This window comes from Octopus bimaculoides, chromosome 5, assembly GCF_046866305.1.
Source record: "Octopus bimaculoides isolate indiv1 chromosome 5, ASM4686630v1, whole genome shotgun sequence".
Lineage (NCBI taxonomy): Eukaryota > Metazoa > Mollusca > Cephalopoda > Octopoda > Octopodidae > Octopus > Octopus bimaculoides.
In genome coordinates this window covers 65,405,259-65,431,111 of record NC_142932.1, presented here as the reverse complement: position 1 = coordinate 65,431,111, position 25,853 = coordinate 65,405,259, and the positions used below count along the sequence as shown (strand labels likewise).

Sequence of the window (25,853 nt, the reverse complement as noted above, 5' to 3'; positions counted from 1 at the left end):
ATATCTAAGCTGATATCTATAGGGTTAGTATTTTTAGCACTGACTCTATGAGAGTGCCTATGACAGTGAGTACGACAGTGTCTATGTAGTGTCTCTAACAGTGTTTATAGGAAGAAACGTGAACACAAAACAGTTGCAGTGTTACTACAGTATATTAAGATATTTCCATAGGAGACCAGTCTGAATAGAACGAACTGTGCTAAAGGTAACAAGAGATCAGGCCATAGTGAAACAAAATATGGATGATAATAAGAGTGACATGTTGGTGAAAGGTGCCTGAGTAGAGGTGGGAGGAGACCAGTGGAAAAAGTAGAGAGAAGAGGCACAGCATTCTGTGAACCTCAGAAGTTGGAGTGTGTAGCTGACTGATTCTATACCATCAGTGTTGTGGCCTTTCTTCAACAGAACACACAAAAGGAGCCATAGAATGGAATCAAACTGAGAACCATGCTACAACTTTTTGAGTAACATGGCCATGTCTTCAGCTATAAATACTGTTATATTCTTAAGCAAGTTCCTTAACACTAAGTTCACTTATCTAACATAATTACCATTATAACCAGGTTATATAAAAATTAAATTTGAGTGACAACCTTTGAATTAACAGCCATATTAACATGGAAAAATAAAATTTTTTATTCAACCAGGCAGCTAATTGCAACATGAGTGATTGTTTAATCATTTTCTTCCTGCATCAGTCATGATGGATTTTGTCTTAGTATGCAGTTGGCAGTGAGTATGTGCTACTGTCAAAGACCAATAAGACAGAAATGTGTACCTAACATTCTCAACAGCTACTGCTGGAAGATTTTCATTTGCTACCAATAACTTTGCTTTTTAAACACAGCATGTCTATAAGAGATATTAACTCTGGACAAATGCCACGGTAAATTTGCTTTTTTACAATGTATGTACATTAAGTGATACACAAGATATCTATTTTAATCTAATACTGCTTCTATTACACATAACAAAATTTACAATATTTAAAGAAGAAAATGTACTTAAGTATAATTCAATATTCTTCTGAAATCTAATAAGAAACTGACCAAACCACATGACCAGTTAGTGACTTACCTGTCACTGTGTTATGATGTCGAAGCATTCCCATAAGGCTTCTGGAGTGGAAACCACTTCCTCTTAATAACAGGGCTTTGGTTCGTGAGTGGCGCCATGTTATGATGGGAAATCTAAATAGCAGGAAGGAATTTATAGATTAATGAAATGACACTTAAAAATTTAAAACTATATCTTGGGGTAAAATATTCAAAGGAAGCAATTATGACAATTTAACAATAGAAAATCCTTCTGGATGAAGATTAGACTTTAATATAATCATTAGTGAAAATTATTCTATATTTTTGAGATGAGGAATTATGTACATTATTTATAATGGACAGATTGGTGTCCTCATCTTGGTTGTTGTTATCACATTTTGGCTGATGTACTCTCCAGCCTTCATCAGGTGTTCTGGTGGAATTTCGAACCCAACCCTTTATTTGACTAATGGGGTACACTGTTCTCATTCCTAAGGTATGTTGCTGATGTTATTTTTCTCATTCCCAAGGTATGTTGCTGATATTATTTTTCAAGTCCCTGCTTGGGATTTTAGAATTTGAGCATGGGCTACTAGCCCTCAGATTCTAAGTATAATCCTAGGCAGGGACTTGAAAAATAATATCAACAGAAAAATAACATCAACATACCTTAGGAATGAGAATAGAGTACCCCATTAGTCAAATAAAGGGTTGGGTTTGAAATTCCACCAAAACACTTCATGAAGGCTGGAGAGTACATCAGCCGAAACGTTGTGATAACAATAACCAAGGTGAGGACACCTATTTATCCATTGTAAATAATCATTGGTGAAAATAATATACAGGATTTACATCCTTGAGGCCATTTAGAACAGAAAATGAAGAAGTAGGGAATTGCTCTTTTAATTAAGCACAGTAAACCAAACCAATTCTGGTCAGCAATCATATGTTTCTTTGAAATAAAAATTATAGATTATCCAGAGCAGCAGTTTTCCCTTGCCATATTTACCAAATTATGTCATATGTCAACCGTTATTCTTCAGAATGTCACTTATGCAGCACACCATCATCATCATCATTACCATTTAACATCTGTTTTACATGCTGGCAATGGTTGGGTGGTTTGACGAGAGCTAGTAAGGCAGAGGACAATGTCAAGCTCTACTGTCAGCTTTGATTGGGTTTCTATGGCTGGATGCCCTTTCTAATGCCAACCTGTTATATCATCTGTGACGATATATGATGTGTGGGTAACAGTATATCACAGTACCAAATATAACCATATAACAAGAAGCAGTGTAACAAGGGTTAGTTATCTTATTATAATCATTCACACAATTACACTCCAACGCAGAATCAATAACAAGACTAATGCCCTTGCAGTTTGATCACATCTGTCTTACTGGCTCATCTATTTAGAGACTTGTTCAGTTCACAGACAGTCACATGTGGGTATGTCAGTTCACTTCACAACTTCTCCCCTATACACTTCTTGGAGAGTGTGGGTGTACCCATTGATTTTTTATTTCATTTCTCCCCAATATCTTTGTATATAAAAAAAATCAACTCCAAACAGAGTTCAATACTTTTTCCTCTTTGGGTCAACCATTAAAAGCTCTGGAAATTTCCTCTTTCTAGTGCTACTCCAAACAGGTGTGTCAGTTTTATCTGTGTACATAAAATCCATCGGTTCTTCAATTATTCGATTATTATCCTCAGTGTATCTTTTTCTCAACTGGTTTGCATGTCTTTTGAAATTAAACCATTGACCCTTTGCCTTTATTACCATATTGATCATTTTTCCAATTCTATTACAAATAATACTGTCCTCCCATGATTGTTTCCTATATCTGTAGGTTTTAAAAATCACTTTTTCACCTACTTTAAAATTTTTCAGCATAGTGCTTTTGTCATTATTGCTATTCCCAGTTTTTTTTTTCTCTGCTTGACAGCAGTTTGTCAAGTACAGCCTTAATCTTTCTCATGAACATTAGTTTGGCTGGGAATTTGGGTTAACTCTATATACCCTTAGAAATTTTATTGATGCCAGGTCATCAATCCTTCTGCTTGCTCACTTTTCTTAATACCTTCTTGAATGTGTCCACAAACCATTCTGCCTTATCATTTGACCATGGGTGATATGGTGGCATGGTTATATGATCAATTTGAAACATCTGGCAGAAATCTTTGAACTGAGATCCTATAAACTGTGTCCCATTATCAGACACAATGGCATCCAGTATGCTATATTGAGCAAATATCTCGTGGAGGAAATCAATTATTGCAGAGGACATAGGATGTCTACATTTACATACTTCCAGCCATTTTGTGTAGCTATCTATCACTACAAGAAAATAGTTTCCATATAACGGGCCTGCAAAGTCTATGTGAAGCGTGGACCATGGTGTCTCAGTCTTTGACCACGGTTGATATCTTACAGTAGGTGATTTTGACTGAGCACAGCCTCTACAGAATCTTACAAGATTTTCGATATTTTTATCCATCTAAAGCCAATACACATAGCTTCTCATAAGTGCTTTCATGCATGACATCCCTGGATGTCCAACATGAAAATCTTTCAGAATTCTCTTTTGCAGTGTAACTGGTACTACAATCCTCTGCATACATTAAAATGTTGTCGCATAAAGAATATGAGTTTGAATTTAAATCTTCAGTCCAGTGTGTATTTACTTTATTTTCTTTCAAGGTCACTTTCATTTTATTTATAAAGTCATCTTTCTGTGCTTTGGCTTTAATTTCTTCTAAGGTTACAGGTAATTCATTAATCATGTCATACAAAATGCTTTTTTTATCTTTGTTTCAGCTCTTAACAATGAAATTACACTTTCTTCAAACATTTCAACATATTTAGGTATTAACCTAGATAACCCACCTGGGTGGCTTAACTTTTTTGAGAGGAGTATTCCATTTTGAAATTGTAGTTCAACAAAATGGTTCCCCCATCTCTGCAATCTATTGGCAGTATGTGCTGGAATGCCCTTCTTAGAGCCAAATATAGTCAATGAGAGGCAATGATTGGTTTGCAGACAAAACCTTCTGCCATGGATGAATTTATGGAACTTTTTTACAGCATAAATAATTGCCAAAGCTTCTTTCTCAATCTGGCAGTAATTCCTCTCAGCAGGTAATAGTGTACATGATGCATGTACTATGGGTTTTGTATTACCATCTTCATACTTATGCAAAATTACCACTCCAATGCCATATTCACTGGCATCTGAAGCTACTACAATTTCCTTTTTCGGATCATAGTGTGCTAAAGATAGCTCAGAAATTAATATATCTTTTAAATGTTTGAAGGCTGCTTGGCATTTTTGCGTCCAATTCCATTTCATTCCTTTCTTTAGCAGGTAATTTAATGGTGCACACAAGTTATGAATATTAGGGATGTAACTTTGGTAATTCACCAAACCCAAAAACATTTGTAATGTCACCATATTCTTTGGCGAAGCCATATTTTAATAGATGATGCCCTGGTAGGATCTAGACGCCAACCTTTTATTGTCTATGATTTGCCCCAAATATCTAATTTTAGGTAAAAAGAAATCACACTTACCTGTGCTCAGTTTGAATCTGTATTTACTTAGTTTTTTTTTAAATACCTTTTTCATATGTTGTATATGCAGACTTCTTAATCAATATCGAGATACGCAATTGTGAATTCACAGTCCGCTAACACCGCATCCATAATCTGTTGGGAGATTACTGGTGTGACTTTTAAGCCAAATGGTAACCTGTTGTATTTATACAGTCCTTTATGTGTGTTAATTATTAGGTATTTAGAGCATTCATCATCTACTTTAATTTGTAGATATGTGTCAGAGAGATCCAATTTAGAAAATATCTTGCTGCCATTTAATTTCACAAATATGTCCTCCAGAGTAGGTAGCAGGTGGTAGAATGTTTTAAGACATTCATTTAACCCAGTGGCAAAATCAGCACACACAACACGACATATGGCACATTTCGTTTTGGTTTAAAAATTGATACTGCATTCTCTTTTATCTCAAATTTTGCTTTTATTTTTGAACATGCACCCAGTTCATCTGAAAACACATCTGGGAATACTTTCTTTAATTCTTTTTGCAATAGTGGTTAATGGGTAAATCCCAGAGATCAAATTTGTCCATCCAATTTATTCCAAAAGGTTACTGGCATTATTTAGCACATAAGCCTTTGCTTTTATTGTTCTGCTTTGGAAAGCCACATTGCAATTGAATTCACCTCTAAACAATAATTTTCTTCTTGAAACACCTCTTGCAGCTATTGTAGTTTTACTTAGTACTAGGTTATCTAACGTACTTCATGCTTTATCATTTAATATGGTTATATTGCACCCAGCATTGAGCTGTAATCTGATGTTTGTTCCATTTATTTTCATTTTTTACAAACTTCCTAAGTATTTCATTATCCTTATCATTTTCAGACACACCATATACATTTTTATTATGCTTCCTGTATGCATCATTTTTGGATACTTTCCTTATTTTTGTGCGACAATGAGAACTTTTGTAACCTTGAAAACCATAACTGAAACATTTAACTTTTTTTAACAGACAGTCATACTGGTTATGTATTTGACTACATCTTGTGCATCCACCTTACACTTTCTAATGTTTTTCTTTGGCCTTATAGCCTGTATGTTTGATATATCACGTTCATGTATTCTCTCGTCATGTTTAAAATTTATTATCCATTGGCAGTTTTCTGATATCTGTTGAAGAGTAATATCCGGGTTCTGTTCCAGCTTAGTCAATATTTTTGTGTGAATTTCCGAATCTTGTTGTGCTGTTAGTCCTCAAACACTTAAGCATATCCATTGTCAAATCCTTTAATTTGAACTTTTCATATTCACAGTTTATTATTCCAGTATATGTTATGAAGTCATTCTCTACGTTTTTCATCAAATTTAAACAGGACCATTTCGTGTTGAACAAAGATCTGTTTTCACTAAAAATTTTTGATAGTGCACTTATTGTATCTTCAAATTGTAATTCTCCAGGTTTTGGGGGTAGTATACTATTAATATACTTTCCATGTTCCACTGGGACTAATTTTCTTAGCAAAAGTCTAGTTTTCTGGTCTTCTTTCCAGTCTGAACATTCGTTCTTGAATATTTCCTCAAAATCAACTATAATATGTGGCAAACATGACACCTTTCTCTAGATTATATCTAAATTCATTGATGGAGCTTACCAACAAATCTGGTGTAAATGCATTTTTAGCATTTTTCATTTCCTTGAGGAGAACCTGTAAAACCTCATGTTGCTGTTTTTGCAACTCTATCACAGCTGATAGTAATTCTTCCAAGATAAACAACAAGATGATTTTTTTGTTTTCACAATCAAAAAATATACAATTTACAATAATTCGAGCAAGTCTCAAACATTTCTCTTTGCCAACTATTATATCATCTGTGACAATATATGATATGTGTCTGTGTAACAATATATCACTGTACCAAATATAACCGCAATGTAATAAGAGTTGGGTATCTTATTATAACCATTCACACAATCAACTCAGAATCAATAATAAGACTAATGCTCTCACAGTTTACCTCAACTGACTACTGGCTAATCTATTTATAGACTCATCCAGGGGGGTGTCTGTTCACTCCACAGTACAACCACTTTACAGAGTGGACGGGATGCTTTTTACATGGCACTAGCACCAGGGAGGTCACCAAGTAGCTTGCAAGACAAAGGGCCTCAACTGAGAGAGAGAGAGAGAGTGATATTGAAGGAGGTGGCTTTGTGCCAGGTGGTGACAGGCTAAAGAACAGAAATAGGTATATTGTTGTAGAGAAGATACATGACTACCTCAGTTAGAGAGAGAGAGAGATGAAAATGTGTCAGGGTATACCCTCAAGGTACAAGGAAGTGAATGTATGTGGGGTGGTACAGGTGACTGAACAGGGTGAGTGAGAAGGGAGTTCACAAGAGTGCAAAAGAGGAGTAGGAGAGAAGGAAGGAAAAAGAGAATGCAGGGAATGGTGAACATGGGTATATAGGAGAGTGGCAAGATAGCATTGATACAGTTAGTAAAGGGAGGACAGGATAGAGAGATGACGAAGTGGTATTAGGCTGCAGGAACAGGATGGGGAAAGAAAGTAAGTGCATGATGAAATGTAGTTTGGTATATGGAGGAAATAGTGAAGAAATGTAATGTGTGGGTGGAGAATACATCACACATAGCACTTCCAGAACTCAATTTCATTGAGGTGGGCGGGTTTTCTCAAGAGTTTCATATCACCAAACCACTTGGTCCAGTGTCATCTCTGTGAAGCTCAACATCTTGAGATCAGCTCTTACTACTTCATTCCATGTCTTCCTGGGTCTCCCTCTTCCATAGGTTCCATTCATTTTTAAGCAATCAGCACTTCTTTATACAACTGTCTTCATTCATATTCATCACATGACCAAACCATCGTAATCTTCTCTCTTGTATGCTATATCTGATTCCTTGCACATCCTTGCAGAACACTTTAAAAATATTTATCTATGTCTTGAGAGATAAACAGCCATTAGTGCAGTTGTAAAGTGGGACAGTAGAGCAGAGAATATCAAGGTAAGGAACGATTTTCTATACTGACGATAAAGACCTGCATGGGTCAACAGAGGAAAGGCAAGATATACAAATGAGGTGGGGACAGAAAGGGAGTTTCCAAAACATTTATAAGGTCAACAAATATGATGAGTTCTTTCTGTTGATCACATCATGCATGTTAAAGAAAATAAAGTACTAGAATTTGAACTCAGAACATAAAGACAGATGAAATGTTGTTAAGCATTTTACCCAACATGCTAATGATTCTGCTAGCTCATTGCCTTAAGCTAAGGAAATATTGGAACATGAAAACAAATTTGGTGATACTAGAGTCATTATATAGAAACCAATAGTAAAATAGTGAATACTTACCGTGATTGGCGATAACAACGAGAAAATTTACGTATGCTTTCATCAGTGACTGAATGTGGAACAATTAGGAGAGCAGGATAACTGTTGAAGAAAGGAAGAGAGAGAGAGTAATTCTAGAATTAGTTTAATAGAAGACAATGGAAACAGAACTGTCAGTAATGTTCTTTCTCACCCCAACCTCACTGTCATCACTGCAATATATATCATCATTATCATCATTCTTATTTTACATCCTTCTTTTATGCTGGTATGGGTTGGAAGGTTCAACAGGATTCAATGAAATAGAAGACGATGCTGAGCTCCAATGTTTACTTTGGCATGGCTTTTATGAACAGATGCCCTTCCCAATGCCAAGCACTTTACAGAGTGTACTGGATTCAATTTTTTGTGACACTAGAACTAGTGAAGTCATCATGTAACTACCAAGACTACAAGCTCCACTGGACAGAGTGGGAGTACAGCAGTGAAAAAAGTGACTGCTGAGAGGCTAAACTATGACAGAGGACAGGAACAAAGGTCATGTTATAGAGGATAAATATGGTTACACTGCATTACGTAAGGGTGGAGGAGAATAGCTGGAAAGGAGACAAAGATGGTAATGATGAATTTTCTTGTCTCTGAAAGTTATAATTTTATCAATAAACAAATTAGTTAGCTTTATTCAAAATGATAGATTATAAATAGAGATGGTAGATGAGCTTACCTTCGACAAACAGAGTAGTTGGAATTGACATCAGTTATTCGGAACTGGTCATTTCGTGTTCTTGAACCAGAGTTTGGAAGACTGCCAATACCAAGCCTCACATAATCTTGATAACCAGGGCGTTCCATAAGTTTTTCTAAACTCTTAGCATCAGCAGACCATTGCATTGAGTATTCAGCCTCATCTATAACTGTCAGGAGCAAGACTATGATTAATAACAGCAACAATAACAATTATGAACACAAAACTACAATATTACATAAAAGATTCTCATTTTCTCATTTCTGAAGACCAATATTAGAATGGATATGATGAACCTAATAGTTTGATATAAATGAGAAGAGAAACAATTAACCAGTTGAAGCTGGGATATGTTTCATCAAATTTGGGAGGCTCAAAGATGGCATAACATTTACAGAATTTGAACTCACAGGGTAGAGAGACAATACAAATTACAAACATTTGTCCAAACACACAAGTCTGTTTCACATACACTGCATTAGTCTCTATAATAAAAATTGCTTTAAATTTTGGCACACAGCCAGCAATTTTAGTGGGAGGGTGTTAACTGATTAAATCAAATCTAAAGCTTGACTGGTATTTATTTTATCAATCCCAAAAGGATAACAAAGGCAGTTGACCATGGCAGGATTTGAACTCAGAATGTAAAGAACTGGAAGAAATGCTGTTAAGCATTTTGTCTGATGCACTGATGACTCTGCCAGTGCACAGCCTTAATAATTCTTTCTACTACAAGCACAAGGCCTAAAATTGAAGGGGAAAGGGATACTCAACAGGGGGAAGGGGAGAGTCAATCACATTGACCATAGTGTTCAACTGGTACTTATTTTATAGATCCTGCAAAGATTAAAAGACAAAATCAACTTCAGCAGAATTTTGAACTCAGAATGTAAAGCTAGAAGAAATGCTGTTAGGCATTTTCTCTGGCATGCAAACAATTCTGCCAGCTTGCTACCTTATTATTATTATTATTATTATTATTATAAATAATAATAATAATAATAATAATAATAAAAATAATAATAATAATAATTTCAGAGTTTAGCACAAGGCCAGAAACTTCAAGAGAGGAGGTAAGTCAAATACATTAACCCCAGTCCTCAACTCAACTGGTACTTATTTTATCATCTCCAAAAGGATGAAAGGCAAAGTCAACCTCAGTGGAATTTGAACTCAGAATGTAATAAGAAGAAATGTAGCTAAGAGTTTTGTCTGGCATCATTCTGTCCCACCACCATCATCATCATCATCATCATTATTATTAGAGCTGGCAGAATTGTTAGCACACCAGACAAAATGCTTAGCAGTATTTCATCTGTCACTACATTCTGAGTTCAAATTTGCCTTTCATCTTTTAGAATCAATAAATTAAGTACCAGTGAAACACTGGGGATCAATGTAATTGACTGGCTCCCTCCCTGCAAATTTCGGGCTTTGTACCTTTAGCAGAAAGGATTATTGTTGTTGTTATTATTATTATTATTATTATTATTATTATTATTATTATTATTATCATTGTTATTAACAACAACAACAACAATAATGATGATGGTTTCTAATTTAGGCAAAAGGCTAGCAATTTTGAAATGAAGAGGTTAGCTGATACCATTAAACACAGTAGTTGACCAGTACTTCATTTTATCAAACTTTGGTGAGAGAAAAGGTAAAGTTGGCCTTGGTGGATTCATAACTAAATACTGCAAGGCAATTTGTCCAACTGTTTAACCATTCTGTCAGCTTGCCATTTTAATAACAGCAATGATAATAATAGTAGCATAAATAATAATAATAATATCAACTAATTTCTAGAGAAATATAAAATAAGAATATAATTTGCATACTAATTAATCCAAGTAGATTAACCATTCTCATATTCATACTGGACAGCTGCCTTTCTAACACATTTAAACTGACAATTATTTAACTCAAACCAACTTCAAATTTTACATTTTTCATTAGTTGCAGACATTCTGACATCAGTGCTTATAGTAAAGGCTTCTTTAAACGTGTACAACATTCATATACACAGACATGTGTCTCATACAAGTGCATACTCATGAACATCATACATGCATATATGCAAATACATCATACATGTATGTGCATACATACACATATGTACATCATATATACCTATACACACACATGCACAGTTAGACAAACAAATGCATAAATACACATATACATATGCATGTATACATACACAGATACTCATGTATACATGTTTAATTTGTCTCTATTCCTCCAGGATTATCCAATAATCTTTGGCTAGAGTTGGCGTTATCACTGAAAATTAATGCTAATGCTAATTAGATTGCTCATTAAAAGAAATATAACAAGTTTTGTTTCAAACATTTGATTCTTATATCAACAAATACTAATAAGATTAGCTTCAAATTTTAGCACAAGGCCATCAATTTCAAGGGAGGAAGTAAGTCGATTACATCAATCCCAGTGCTTAACTAGTACTTACTTTATTTGATCCTGTAAGGATGAAAGGCAAAGTCAACCCTGGTGGAATTTGAATTCTGAACATAAAGACAGACAAAATGCAGCTAAGCATTTTGCCCAGTGTGCTAATGATTCTGCCAGCTTACTGCCTTACAAATAATAATATTAATTTACAATGATTTAATTTTTCTAAAACCATTTTAAAGTTAACTGAAAGTCTAATTTGGAGAGAGTTACAATAACAGATTAAAATGTAAACTTGTCTCAATCTCATTATAGTTATGCACAAAAAACTAATGACTTCATTAAATATTATATGCATTGGTAAAGATATACACTGAATATTTCACAGAAAAATTGAAGCAAGGTAAGAACCTGGTTTCACTTCAACTGGTCTTAAACCTAATTTTTCATGGGATAATTCTACATTGATCTTCAATTCCCCCAAGTACAACATGAGAGAATTATAGGATTTGTCTTAAACAATGATTAAACAACAATAACAAATAGCAACAATGTAATGTTTGTAACTAAAGGTAAAAGCACAACATAAACTTTAACTCCAGTTTTGGGAAGCAGCAGAAACAACAACAACAAACAAATAAGAAGCCCTGCATACATTATCAGCACTATGCTTTACGATAGCTTTGTTAAAAATCCTGATTGGCAGACAACACACTGACAAAGTGAATAAGCTAACTGTTGTTACTGTATGGAAATATAAGCAGAAAGAGCTAAAATAGTCTCTGAAAATTTTGTCATAAAATGTCCAACATCCATACAATGGCCATAGATTTCTTTAAAGAACAAGAGAAAGTACCTTAAGTTCTCTCATGCAGTTTGTGAAACCATATTAAGGATGAAAGGGATTAATGATAAGGACAAGAAATATAATAAAAAATAATAATAGTAATGGTTAAGACAAGAAACAAGGTGTTTAAACAGAAATTATGCAGAATATTATCCTTTAGGATGTGGTTTTGTTTTTTTTACTAAAGAACAGACTTCCAAAATATGAGATGCTGACAGAAAGGACTACAGAATCCAATTAAAAAATTATCTTAAAAATGATAGCAAAATAGAGAGACACTCAATATCTGTTTATCTATATATATAAAAATGAGAATGTGTGTCTGTCTGTCTGTCTGTGTGAATCCCTAAAACTCAAGAACTACGCAATCAATTTCATTCAAATTTTACACATGCCTTACTTAGGGTTCCAGTTGTGTTTTAGTCAAAAAAAATGTTTAACTTCTTGCAGAGTTCGAGCACACGGCAACATAATATCTCTTCCACTATTTAAGTATTACGTGTCAAAAGTGAAACAAAAACACTCATGTCAAATACTTTCACTTTAAAAATGAAACTATTCCACTAACTGAAACAATCACATTTCGATACTGTAATGACAGATACTTTCAGAGAAAGAGACAGAAAGAGAGAGACAGAAAGAGAGAGACAGAAAGAGAGAGAGAGAGCTGTATATGTATACATATACATGTATATGTACACCATTTCGATACTGTAATGACAAATACTTTCAGAGAGAGAGAGAAAGAGAGAAAGAGAGAGAGAGAGAAACATATAGATGTATATGTACACCATTTCGATACTGTAATGACAGATACTTTCAGAGAGAGAGAAAGAGAGAAAGAGAGAGAGAGAAAGAGAGAGAGAGAGAGAGAGAGAGAGAGATGTATATGTATACATATAGATGTATATGTACACGTATATGTATATATATATATATATATATATATATATATATATATATATATATATATATATATATATATATATAGATCTATATGCATACATGTATATATATACATGTGTAGATGTATATATATATAGATGTACATGTAATATGTACACATATATACATATATACATGCATACAGATATCTATACATATATACACCCATCACATACACATGCACACAAACACACACATTAGTCATTTGTTTTCTTATCCAAAACTACGTCAAAAGTACTGAATGGATCTTTATGAAATTTGGAAATTATATTCTTTGCATAACGGCCATAACTCCCATGAAAATTCATATATTTTTGATGTTGATGAAATTTTAACCCGAACATAACAGCATTATTTGTAATTCAACGGTACAACAGTGTAAGACTACCCTTTCAGATATACTTACATTGTGATTTCTGCAATGTGGTGCATAAATTGTCAAGTAAATGAGACGCATCTTTGCCTCCACTGATTCACTTGCAAAGTGTTGAGTAAAATTATTTCGTTGCAGACCTCCGGCCATTTTGTTCTGTTGTTAATTCTGTAGATGACCTCAAACACAAAGTCTTTCCCAACTTTAAACAAAACTACCAAAATCACAATTGGCTATGTGAAAGAGCAATATTAGCTCCAAAAAACGTAGCTGTTACAAAAATTAATCAACACCTGATGCATTCTCTTCCCGGCAATCTTCAAACTTACAAGTCTGTTGATACAGTTCCAGATACAAATGAAGTGGTGAACTATCCTCCTAAATTTCTCAATTCGTTGGAGCCTCCAGGACTACCTCCCCACATATTATCACTTAAAGTTGGAATGCCTGTTATGCTGCTCCGCAATCTGGAACCACCAAGACTTTGCAATGGAACACGACTCGTGATAAAGAAAATGATGTCACACGTTATCGAGGCTACCATTCTTTCTGGATGTGCAAAAGGGGATGACGTCTTTATTCCAAGAATTCCTCTTACTCCATCAGGAGCAGACATTCCTTTTACATTCAGAAGACTACAATTCCCCCTTCGTGTGACTTTTGCCATGTCCATAAACAAATCTCAGGGTCAAACACTGTCTGTAGCTGGTCTTCTCTTGGAAGAGCCCTGCTTCTCACATGGACAACTGTATGTTGGCTGCCCAAGAGTGGGCAGCAAAAAAAACCTATTTGTATATGCTCCACAAGGGAAAACAAGGAACATTGTTTACAACGAGGTGTTATAATCACAACAGCAAGAAAGTATGTACATGATCACCTTCTTTTACGAAACTTCATTGACTTTCATATATTTATATTGATATACATACATATACGTGTGTTTGAGTGTGTGTGTGAATATACATCTCTATATATAAAGATGATGCGTAGTCTAGACGGCGTTTTTAGATTTCATTATTCTCTTAAACCCGGGCAACACCGGGTATTTCTGCTAGTCTCTTTTATTCCTTACATTCAAACTATAATGGTATTTCAGAAGTGATATAATTAAAGTGAGGCAGAATCACTAAAATAAGTTAATACTAGTTTTAATTGTAACTATGCTCAAGTACTTTAAATGGAGATTGTGTTGGAGAAATTTGATATTAATCTACATTTAATTACAATTTATCATAGGGAGTTTAAATGGACAAGATTTATATTACTACCACATATTCAAATTAAGGAGTATTGGTTCCTGCAGCGTGTTTTAAATATAACAATATTTAAATAACAGATTGGATGAAATAGAGTTTGTAATCATTATTTATTCGATAACCCACACAGACACTTATACTCACAGACATACATAAAGACAGTTTTATCTAACAGCAATAACAATGAACAGAATCTTTAATTATCCACTGTCAATATAAAATCACATCAAAATATTAAGAGAAAATAATTGACACTGATGGAGTAAAAGTAAAATGGTGCATTTAATGAGAATGATAAACTTTGTACTGAAATGATACAAAAATATATGTGCAGAACCAGAAAGAACATGCTAGAAAGAAATGGATGGTATGTGGTAACAATGCAAGGGACTGTTGAATGTATGTAATATTATTGTGTTGGGGCTATAAACCAACTAATGATAGGTCTAAAGATTACCAACTAGCAGGAGAGGAGACTTGATCTTCACAAAAGCAGATACTGTATGCAATAAATTCAATGGATTGATTAACTCTTGTCATGAATATAAGGAAGAGAAAGAAGATGATTAAAGAATTTCAGATGGTGAGAAATGAAATAAAATCTTTCAAAAAAATAGTCAATGTTTTACAAATTACAAAAAGATTCTAATTGGTTGGAAATAAGAAAATAGAAATAAACTCAAGAAATATTTGAAATAAGGAACTGGTTATTGGAAGAAATATGCATGAAGCAGAATGCAAAAAGGTTTGTGTAGATGGTTGAGTGAATGACATTGGTGTGATGTACGTGTGTATGTGGGGTGAATTAAATGGCCTTAAAAAAAAAAGAGAAAAAAACAAGACAAAACTATTAGACAACAGCTAATTGAAGTAACAGAGAGCCAACAGGGAGATCTGTGCAACACTCTTACATACCAGATGGTGAGCCGTCACTATAATTGGTACCTGCAAGAGTGGGCAGAATAAACTGAACATGAGTAGCTCAGGGAGAGCACACTATAACAGACACCAATGCAGACACAACCAAACATCATCTCTACTATATTAAGGAGAGATTAAGCAGAAACAAAAATAAACTTGTTTTACATAAATTATTGCAGAAGATATTTTATCAAAGAGTTCATCTTTAGAGATCTGATACTAATAATTAACTTCTTTTTATAAATATTTAAAACAAGCAAAGTTACTTGGTGAGATTCTATTGTCAGTAGAAATAGGAAACAGCAAGAGAGTCATGAGCTGGAATGATGGAACACTGTGGACACAAACTAACAACAGGCAAAGAAACATTTATATAGAAGTGAATTTAAGAATTGTTCTGTAGTACAAGAGGTAACACTGCTCTATGTTTTAGAGATGAGGAATTCTGTACATTATTTACATTGGACGGATATGTGTCCTCATCTTGTTTGTTGTTAACACAACTTTTCGGCTGATTTACTCTCCAGCCTTCATCAGGTGTCCTGGTAGAATTTTGAACCCAACCTTGGTTCTCATTCCTAAGGTACTTTTTTTACTGATGTTCATATTATTATTATCATTTATTCAAGGCACTGCCAGGAATTAAACTCACAGTCTTGGGGTTAGTAGCCCATGCTCTTAACCATTACGCAGTGCCTTGAATAAATAATAATAATATCAACAAAAAAATACCTTGGGAATACCCAGGATTGGGTTCAAAATTCTACCAGGACACCTGATGAAGGCTGGAGAGTAAATCAGCGAAAACATTGTAGCAACAACAAACAAGATGAGGACACATATCCATCCCATGTAAATAATATAAATAACGTAAAGAGGTAACACTGTCACCTGCTATGCTAAAGGTATATGATTCAAACCAACCCACTGAGCCTGTTGTTCTGTTCCCTATTTCAAATCAATTAGTGTTTATGATATCTAATATTGTTTAGTTTGTTTTTATGTTTTAACCATAACTTTTATCTCAAGAAACAAAATGATAAAGATGTTTTATTAAACTAAACATTAAATGATTTCAATTAGATTTTATTTGTTTATCTGATTTCTAATAAACAATAACACATTAACTGAAATCTCAACAACCAAACAGTCTGTTCTGGAAAAGCAGGATACAGCTCAGCATTTTCTATAGAATTATTCTTTTATTCGTTTCAAAGGCCAAGTTAGAGCACAACATGTGGAATATGTTCAATTTCATTGAAACCGCCCCCACTTCTCAGTATTTATTTTATCAACTTCAGAAGGATGAAAGGCAAATTGGATTTGAGCTGGATGATTTGAACACAGAATGTAAAGAGAAATAAAGACATCTTGTATAATGCTCTGCCAGTTCACACACCATTTTAAATCTGTTTATTTCTCTATTTTTATTTCTCAGAATCATCATGAAAAAAAAAATATTTTAAATAAATCTCAATACTTCAGTAAAATTGAAATATTCTCTAGTTAACCTGTAGATATTGAAAAGTGAAGTGGTAGATGTACAGTTACAAAACTAATAGTCTCCATCTACTCTGTCACAGATAGTCCAATGTGTTTACACTGATATATAGTCTTTATCATAGCTTATAGTGACATACAGACTTTATCTATGTGTTGGGACATATACTTACATAACATATAGACTGAATCACAAGTTCTTACAATATGTTTGTTATACAAGAAACTCATATTACACTTTCATAGCCACAGTATGAGGTTACAAAACAATAGTAACAGTATGGCATATAGTCTTTATCTTAGACATAGTTATCATTTAGAAACCTTTCTGTAAAAATATAACAGCAACACTGTGACAGATAAACAGCTACAACACGAGAGCTTGCTGACCATACCATGACAGTTTCAGAGTCACATCATGACAGTCTTTTAGTTACAATGTTACAGTTCACAAGATAAAGAGGAAAGATGAATAGTCAGAGTGTGAGAGTTTGAGAGCTTCAATAAGTTATGTTTCATTATTCCAAGTTCCCACTGTTACTTTGTTCCAACAACATAGAAGAACCAACATCATCCAATCTCACAATATTTTACTTGACAGTAAGCCATTTCTTTTCACACCCACACACAATGATCCACCTAACATCAGGAGTAAATAGTTTCCACAGAGTTTCTCTCTATAATAACATTCTATGATGAATTACAAAATACACTTACTAGAGAGTTCATCATAAATTTCACTACTGGGTCTTTCTGATTCACTATCTGACGACCGAGGAGAAAGAGTCCGTCGTGAAGTTGGTGGTGTTGGTAACATGTACTTCTGTTTCCGTGATGATTGTTTAGGTTTCAAGCCTGCCCGACGCACTGTCTTCATCAATGTTTTCTTGGCAAGCTGTCTGAAATCAACACTGCTGTTTTCCATAACTTCTGCCCTGGAGAAGTGATATAGTTATAGACCAATAAATTAACATCACAAATTATTGAACTGATATACCAGCCAAATACAGTAATACACCAACTACATCCATCAATATACCAACCAAATACATTAACACATTAACGAATTGTTATATTTCTTTCACTGAAGAGTTACTATGTAAATACTTACTTCAGAGTGGAACTTTTTTCTTTTGATTTGTGCAGTGGTGTTGGCTGTAAAGTACTTGAGTAAGGATGTTGGTTAAAAGTGAAAGTGTCAAACACTCTTGCAGGATTGCGCATCTTATGCAACAGTTTACGGAGAGTCTCCACATCATCAGAGCTAACTTCCTCATCAAAGACAATCTTCATTAACTATAAAACAAACAAACATTAACTTCAAATGAGTTTGCTTTCTCTTTTTTTTTACACTATTTTATGATTAGTTCAACCCCCACCCCAACCCATGTAACAACACCTATCTGCCACTTTCTCTTGCTTGTCCAGTCTCATCCATACATACATACGTAATACACACACATATATACATATATATATATAGATACACACACACACACACACACACACACACACACACACACACACACACACACATACACATATATACATAGATATACACACACACACACACACATATATATATATATATATATATATATATATATATATATATATATATATATAAAGTTGACCAGTAAGGTGGCCATTTAATATGCTTGAAATAGACCACATGTTGTGTCTACTAAGACCTAGTAGTTCTCAAAAGAAATTCAGCGAAATACCAAACCGTAAGCGGGCAAGATATTGAAAATTACATATATAAAAAATTACTTTTTAATTTTTTATATATGTAATTTTCAATGTCTTGTCTGCTTACGGTTTGGTATTTCGCTGAATTTCTTACTGGTCAATTTTATATATATAAAAATATACCTTAACCCCCTTAGATCTCAGATATTTTTTCTGAATCTCTTGGATTCTTTCAATGTGCTAACTTCCTGGTAATAAATCGATATTAATTAATATCTGATTTTTACCCTATGTTTTAATTTAATTATATATATATATATATATATATATATATATATATATATATATATATATATATATATATATATACAGGGTATCCAGGCTAAATTGGACAGTTTGCACAAGAGGAAAAGAAAACAATATGCCTTCCAAAAATAATATTTTAAAAAATTAAAAAATATCAACTACATTATTACTGAGAGATAACAATTTACTCAAAGTAGCTGCCCTCAGCTTCTACCATGGCCTCGAAATGGCTCTAGAACCTGGTGCATGTGTTCCTCACTGTGTCCCTTGGAAGATCTTTGAATACCTCCTCAATCTTGATCACCAGCTTGGCCTTGGTGTTGCAGGCAGAGCAGTTAGTGTCTTTCTCAACTATGCCCCACATATAGTAATCCATGGGACTCTTACTGCAGGTATGCCAAGGAGCTAAATCCTGCTGCCACACATGTGGCTTTCCAGCAACAACCTTCTTCAATCAAAGATTTCCAGTCTCCAGCAGCTTCACATAGCCGTCTGAATTGAGCCTAAGGCCCTATGTTAATATCAAACAGCAAGAATGAGTGCTCAACACTGTATTGGTGGATAAATATTCTTTATTTCTGGGATAACTAGGCAACCATTGATTTCATATTGAGAGAGATATCTCTCAACAATTATTCAAGTCAGCTACATGGGATATTGGTATTCATCTCCATCTTGGATAAAGCACAATAAAATCATGCGAAATCAAATAAGGTATTGCATCTCAAGGGGGAACAACTCCTGAATTATAAATCTCAAGAGGGAACAACTCATGAATTATCTCCCTTATATTAAATCTGAATTTTATAAATATTAAGTATGAGTTTGAATTTTATAAATAAATAGTGCACACACACACATATAACCAAACCTGCATTATGCATATCTAATGAGTGCTCTTAGAAGTTTATATCTGCATATATGTGTGCGCCTGACTGCAGAGTTTCACATGTGAATTAATAGGATCGTATATTTTTAAGTGTATATTCATTCTTTCAATCATTTGGTATAATATGCATATGTGCACATACACATACACACACATATATATCTATATATCTATATATCTATATATATATATATATATATAATATATACATAAATACATATCTCTTACAGAGATTTTCTTGACAAGCTAGTTTGCTTGTTGCAAGATCAGTGACTGTATGTCACTTATTTTTCTATATATTGTAAGCTGGAGTGAACTACTTACTGCTATGTCTAGCCGACAAGTATCCATCACCGAGGATGAACATAAAAAGGTCAAAACCATATGGTCTGGTAGTCTTGGAGCTAAAATAGCAGTGAGTTCTCTCCCCACTTGCAATATATATCGAGTGCAGAGTGCATTGCTTAACCAACTAGAGGAGGTGTTCTCCTGGGGTTAAAATAGCAGTATCATCAGTTCCTAGGGAACACCCATGTTTAGGTAGCATTAAACACTACTTGTCAGTATGAATAATGCTTTCATTCCTTATAGAGATTTTCTTGACTAGCTAGTTTGCATGTTGCAAGATCAGTGACAGTATGTCACTTATTTTTGTATATATTGCAAGTTGAAGTGAACTACTGCTATGTCTAACAGACGAGGATGACAATGAAAAGGTTGAAATCATACAGTCTGCTGGTCTCAGGGCCAAAATAAGGAGCTCTTTCTCTGCTCATAGTAATATTGTCGGTTCCTGCATAACACCTATGTTTAGGTGGCATTAAACGGTACTTCATACGTATATATATATTCTTTTATTTGTTTACTTGTTTCAGTTATTTGATTGTGCCATGCTGAAGCACTGCCTTTAGTTGAACATATCAACCCCAGGACTTATACTTTGCAAGCATAGTACTTATTCTATTGGTCTCTTTTACTAAACCATTAAGTTACAGGGACGTAAACACACTAACATTGGTTGTCAAGTGATGGTGGCAGGGACAAACACAAATGCACAAATACATACATACATACATATATATATATATATATATATATATATATATATACACACATAATTAAGGGATCAGCAAAAGTTGCTTCACCACATAGCGAAATTTATAAATAGCAGTTAAAATACTAATTCTTCTACTACAATATATCTCCAGAGATAGCAATACTTGCAACTACCATAGGCAAAAGAGAAGAAAAAATAATGAAACCAACCAGCTTTAGTTAATCATGTATGCGTTTCGGGATTACAATGGTATAAAATTCATTTCCTTCTTCAGCATGATATTTTAGGTTATAAATTTGAAAATGCTGACAAAAAACCATGCATGCTCGATTAGGCGACATCGAACATCACATAAGAGAAACAGCATTTCCGAATTTATAGGTAGGAGCTCTCTGAACTTTGCCCAGGGTATTCTTATTCTAGCAGCTCTCCTTTCAGAGAGGATCCACTCCCGCTACTGTCTTGGTTACTTAGGTAATGGAAGCTATCAAATATATATATATATATATATATATATACGATGAGCTTCTTTCCATTTCTGTCTACCAAATCCACTCAAAAGGCCTTGGTTGCCTAGAGGCTATAGAAGACACTTGCCCAAGGTGCCATGCATATATATATATATATATATATATATATATATATATATATCTTTTATCCTTGTTTGAGACATGAGACAACGGCCATGCTGGGGCACTACTTTGAAGCTGTTTTAGTGGAATGAATCAACACTAGTACTTATTCTTTTTTATGCCTGGGACTTAAAGTATTGGTCTCTTTTGTTGAACCACTAAGTTAAGGGGACATAAACACACCAACAACAGTTGTCAAGTAGAGACTGGGTACAAACGCAAAAACACATACACACGTGTGTGTGTGTGTGTGTGTGTGTGTGTGTGTGTGCATATTATTATATATATATATATATATCATCATCATCATCGTTTAACGTCCGCTTTCCATGCTAGCATGGGTTGGACGATTTGACTGAGAACTGGCGAACCAGATGGCTACGCCAAGCTTCAATCTGATTTGGCTGAGTTTCTACAGCTGGGTGCCCTTCCTAATGCCAACCACTCTGAGAGTGTAGTGGGTGCTTTCAAGTGCCACCGGCACGAAAGCCTGTCAGGCAGTACTGGCAACGGCCACGCTCAAAATGGTGTATTTTATGTGCAACCTGCAAGGAGCTAGTCCAGGGGCACTGGCACTGTCTTTTCACTTGCAACCGACAGAAGTAACGCTGGTAACAATTACGCTCAAAATGGTGCTATTTACGTGCCACTGGCGCGGAAGCCAGACAGCTGCTCTGGCAACGATCACGCTCAGAAGGTGCTCTTACCGCTCCACTGGCACAGGTGCCATCACGATTTCGCTTTCACTTGCCCCAACAGGTCTTCACAAGCTGAGTTTAGTGTCCAATGAAGGAGACGTTGGCATGGGTGCCAGTCGTCGAATTTAGTTCGATTTCGATTTCACTTGCCTCAACAGGTCTTCGCAAGCGGTCACAAGTTATTGCCTCGATGAGGCCTAATGTTCGAAGGTCGTGCTTCACCACCTCATCCCAGGTCTTCCTGGGTCTACCTCTTCCACAGGTTACCTCAACCGCTAGGGTGTGGCACTTTTTCACACAGCTATCCTCATCCATTCTTGCCACATGACTATATCAGCGCAATCGTCTCTCTTGCACACCACAACTGATGCTTCTTATGTTCAACTTTTCTCTGTCGATTATGCACACTGACATAACACATCCATTGGAGCATACTGGCTTCATTCCTTGCGAGCTTACACATGTCCTCAGCAGTCACGGCCCATGTTACACTGCCATGTAGCATGGCTGTTCGTACACATGTGTCATACAGTCTGCCTTTTACTCTGAGTAAGAGGCCCTTTGTCACCAGCAGAGGTAAGAGCTCTCTGAACTTTGCCCGGGTTATTCTTATTCTAGCAGCTACACTTTCAGCACACACTCCCCCACTACTAACTTGGTCACCTAGATAACGGAAGCTTTCAACTACATCTAGTTTTTCTCTCTGGAATGTGGCAGAAGTTGTTTTCTTCACATTTTCAGTGTTTATTTCTCCTGAACATCTGCCACATACAAAAACTAACTTCCTAGTTAACCTTCCTTTAATATTGTTGCACCTCTTGTTGTGTCCATACCTTGCACTGGGTACATCTTATAGAGTTTCTACAGATCAAGCAGGGCCATCTACCTGAAGGGTTTTGTGTTTTGTCTACCTTCCTACTTATTAGGACTTTGGTTTTAGCTAGGTTGACTCTAAGGCCCTTCGATTCTAGTCCTTGCTTCCACACCTGAAACTTCTCCTCCAGTTCTGATAGTGACTCAGCAATTAGTGCAAGGTCATTAGCATAGAGGAGCTCCCAGGGGCATCCTGTCTTGAATTCCTGTGTTATTGCCTGGAGGACTATGATAAATAGGAGGGGGCTGAGGACTGAACCTTGGTGGACCCCTACCTCTACCCGGAATTCTTCACTGTACTTGTTGCCAACCCTCACCTTACTGACAGCATCTCTGTACATAGCTCGCACAGCTCTTACTAACCATTCTTCTATCTCTAGTTTTTTCATTGACCACCAGATAAGGGATCAGGGGACCCTGTCGAAGGCTTTCTCCATGTCAACGAAAGCCAGGTACAGAGGTTTATCCTTGGCTAGGTATTTCTCCTGAAGCTGTCTTACCAGAAATATAGCATCAGTGGTGCTTTTCCCTGGTACAAGCCCAAACTGCGTCTCATCTAAACTGACTCTCTCCCTAATTAATTGGGTTATGAACCTCTCCATGACTTTCATTACCTGATCTAATAACTTGATACCTCTGTAATTATTTGTATCTAAAGCATCACCTTTACCTTTGTAGCAGTTGACTATGGTACTGCTACACCAGTCATTGGGTATGACTCCTTCGTGTATCACTTGGTTAACAATACGGGTGATTAGGCTATAGCCGACACTGCCAGATATTTTGAGCATCTCAGCAGTGATTCCTGATGGGCCAGGGGTTTTCCCTGTCTTGTTAGGGGGAAAAACTAGTAGTTGATAGCTTCCATTACCTAAGTAACCAAGACAGTAGCGGGAGTAGATGCCCTGAAAGCAGAGCTGCTAGAATAAGAATAGCCTGGGCAAAGTTCAAAGAGCTCCTACCTTTACTGGTAACAAAAGATCTCTCACTCAGAGTAAAAGGTAGACTTTATGAGGCCTGTGTGCGAACAGCCATGCTACACCACAGTGAAACATGGGCTGTGACTGCTGAGGACATGTGCAGGCTTGAAAGAAATGAAGCTAGTATGCTCCACTAGATGTGTAATGTCAGAGTATATACACGACAAAATGTAAACACCCTGAGAGAAAAGTTGGACATAAGAAGCATCAGATGTGGTGTGCAAGAGACAATTATGCTGGTATAGTCATGTGTTGCATATGGATGAGGACAGCTGTGTGAAGAAGTGTCACACCCTGACAGTGGAGGGAACCTGTGGAAGAGGTAGACCCAAGAAGACATGAGATGAGGCGGGGAAGTACGACAGTCAACCACTGGGCATCACAGAGGCACTGACAAGCAACCAAGACCTTTGGAGATATGCTGTGCTTGAAAATACCTGGCAAGACTAGTGAGATTGTAGCCATGGCCAATGCCAGTGTTGCATAACTTGCCCGTTTAAAAGTACCCCTTCAATTGTTGGGCAATATGCTGTGCTTGAGAAGACCTGTTGAGTGAAGTGAAATTGTAGTCATGGCTGATGCTAGTGCTGCCTGGCACACATGCCGGTGGCATGTAAAAAGTACCATTTAAGCATGGCTGATGCCAGTGCCACCTACCTGGCTCCCATGTCAGCATGGAAAGCAGACGTTAAATGAGGATGATGACGATGATGATGATATATATATATATATATATATATATAATGGGCTTCTTTCAGTTTCCATACGCCAAATCCATTCACCAGGCATTGGTCAGCCCAAGGCTACAGAAAAAGTCACTTGCCTAATGTGCCACACAGTGGGACTGAATCCAGAACCAAGTGATTGGGAAGCAAACTTCTTATTTCCTTATTGCCCACAAGGGGCTAAACATAGAGGGGACAAACAAGGACAGAGAAAGGGATTAAGCCAATTACATCGACCCAGTGCGTAACTGGTACTTAATTTATCGACCTCGAAAGGATGAAAGGTAAAGTCGACCTCGGCGGAATTTGAACTCAGAATGTAACGGCAGGCGAAATACCGCTAAGCATTTCGCTCAGTGTGCTAATGTTTCTGCCAGCTCGCCACTTTCTTACCACACATCTACATCTATGCCTATATATATATATATATATATATATATATATATATATATATATATATATATATATATATACACATATATATATATATATATATATATATATATATAAGCAATGTTAATTCTCATATATATATATATATATATATATATATATATATATATATATATATACACACACACACACACACACACATATATATGTATATAAATATAAGGCACAGGCATGGCTGTGTGGTAAGAAGCCTGCTTCGAAACCACATGGTTCAGTTCTACTGCATGGCACCTTGAGCTTGAGTTTTCTACTATAGCCTTGGTCCGACCAAAGCCTTGTGAATAGATTTAGTAGAGAGAAACTGAAAGAAGCCTGCTGTATATATATATATATATATATATATATATATATATATATATATATATATACACACACATATGTATGTGTGTGTATGTCTTTGTGTCTGTGTTTGTCCCCTCACCACCACCATCACAGCTTAACAACCAGTATTGGTGTGTTTATGTGCCTGTAACTTAACGGTTTGGCAAAAAGAGGACAATAGAGTAAGTACTAGGCTTCAAAAATGAGTTCTGGAGTTGATTTGTTTGACTAAAGCCCCTCAAGGACATGCTTCAGCATGGCCACAGT

The 25,853-nt window shown here is 35.6% G+C and overlaps 1 protein-coding gene across 1 annotated transcript in view; it reads right to left on the bottom strand.

Moving 5' to 3' along the window:
• LOC106871234 (myotubularin-related protein 13) overlaps positions 1-25,853 on the bottom strand; it is a 134,519-nt gene that overhangs the window by 103,672 nt on the left and 4,994 nt on the right. Inside the window, exons 3-8 of the mRNA XM_052967744.2 lie at positions 18,072-18,256; positions 17,678-17,895; positions 15,455-15,484; positions 8,683-8,872; positions 7,980-8,060; positions 1,078-1,190 (exon numbers count right to left, since the gene is read on the bottom strand). Of these exons, the coding sequence (XP_052823704.2) occupies positions 1,078-1,190; positions 7,980-8,060; positions 8,683-8,872; positions 15,455-15,484; positions 17,678-17,895; positions 18,072-18,253 (814 nt within the window). The 5' untranslated portion in view covers positions 18,254-18,256. The remainder of the gene's footprint in view (positions 1-1,077; positions 1,191-7,979; positions 8,061-8,682; positions 8,873-15,454; positions 15,485-17,677; positions 17,896-18,071; positions 18,257-25,853) is intronic.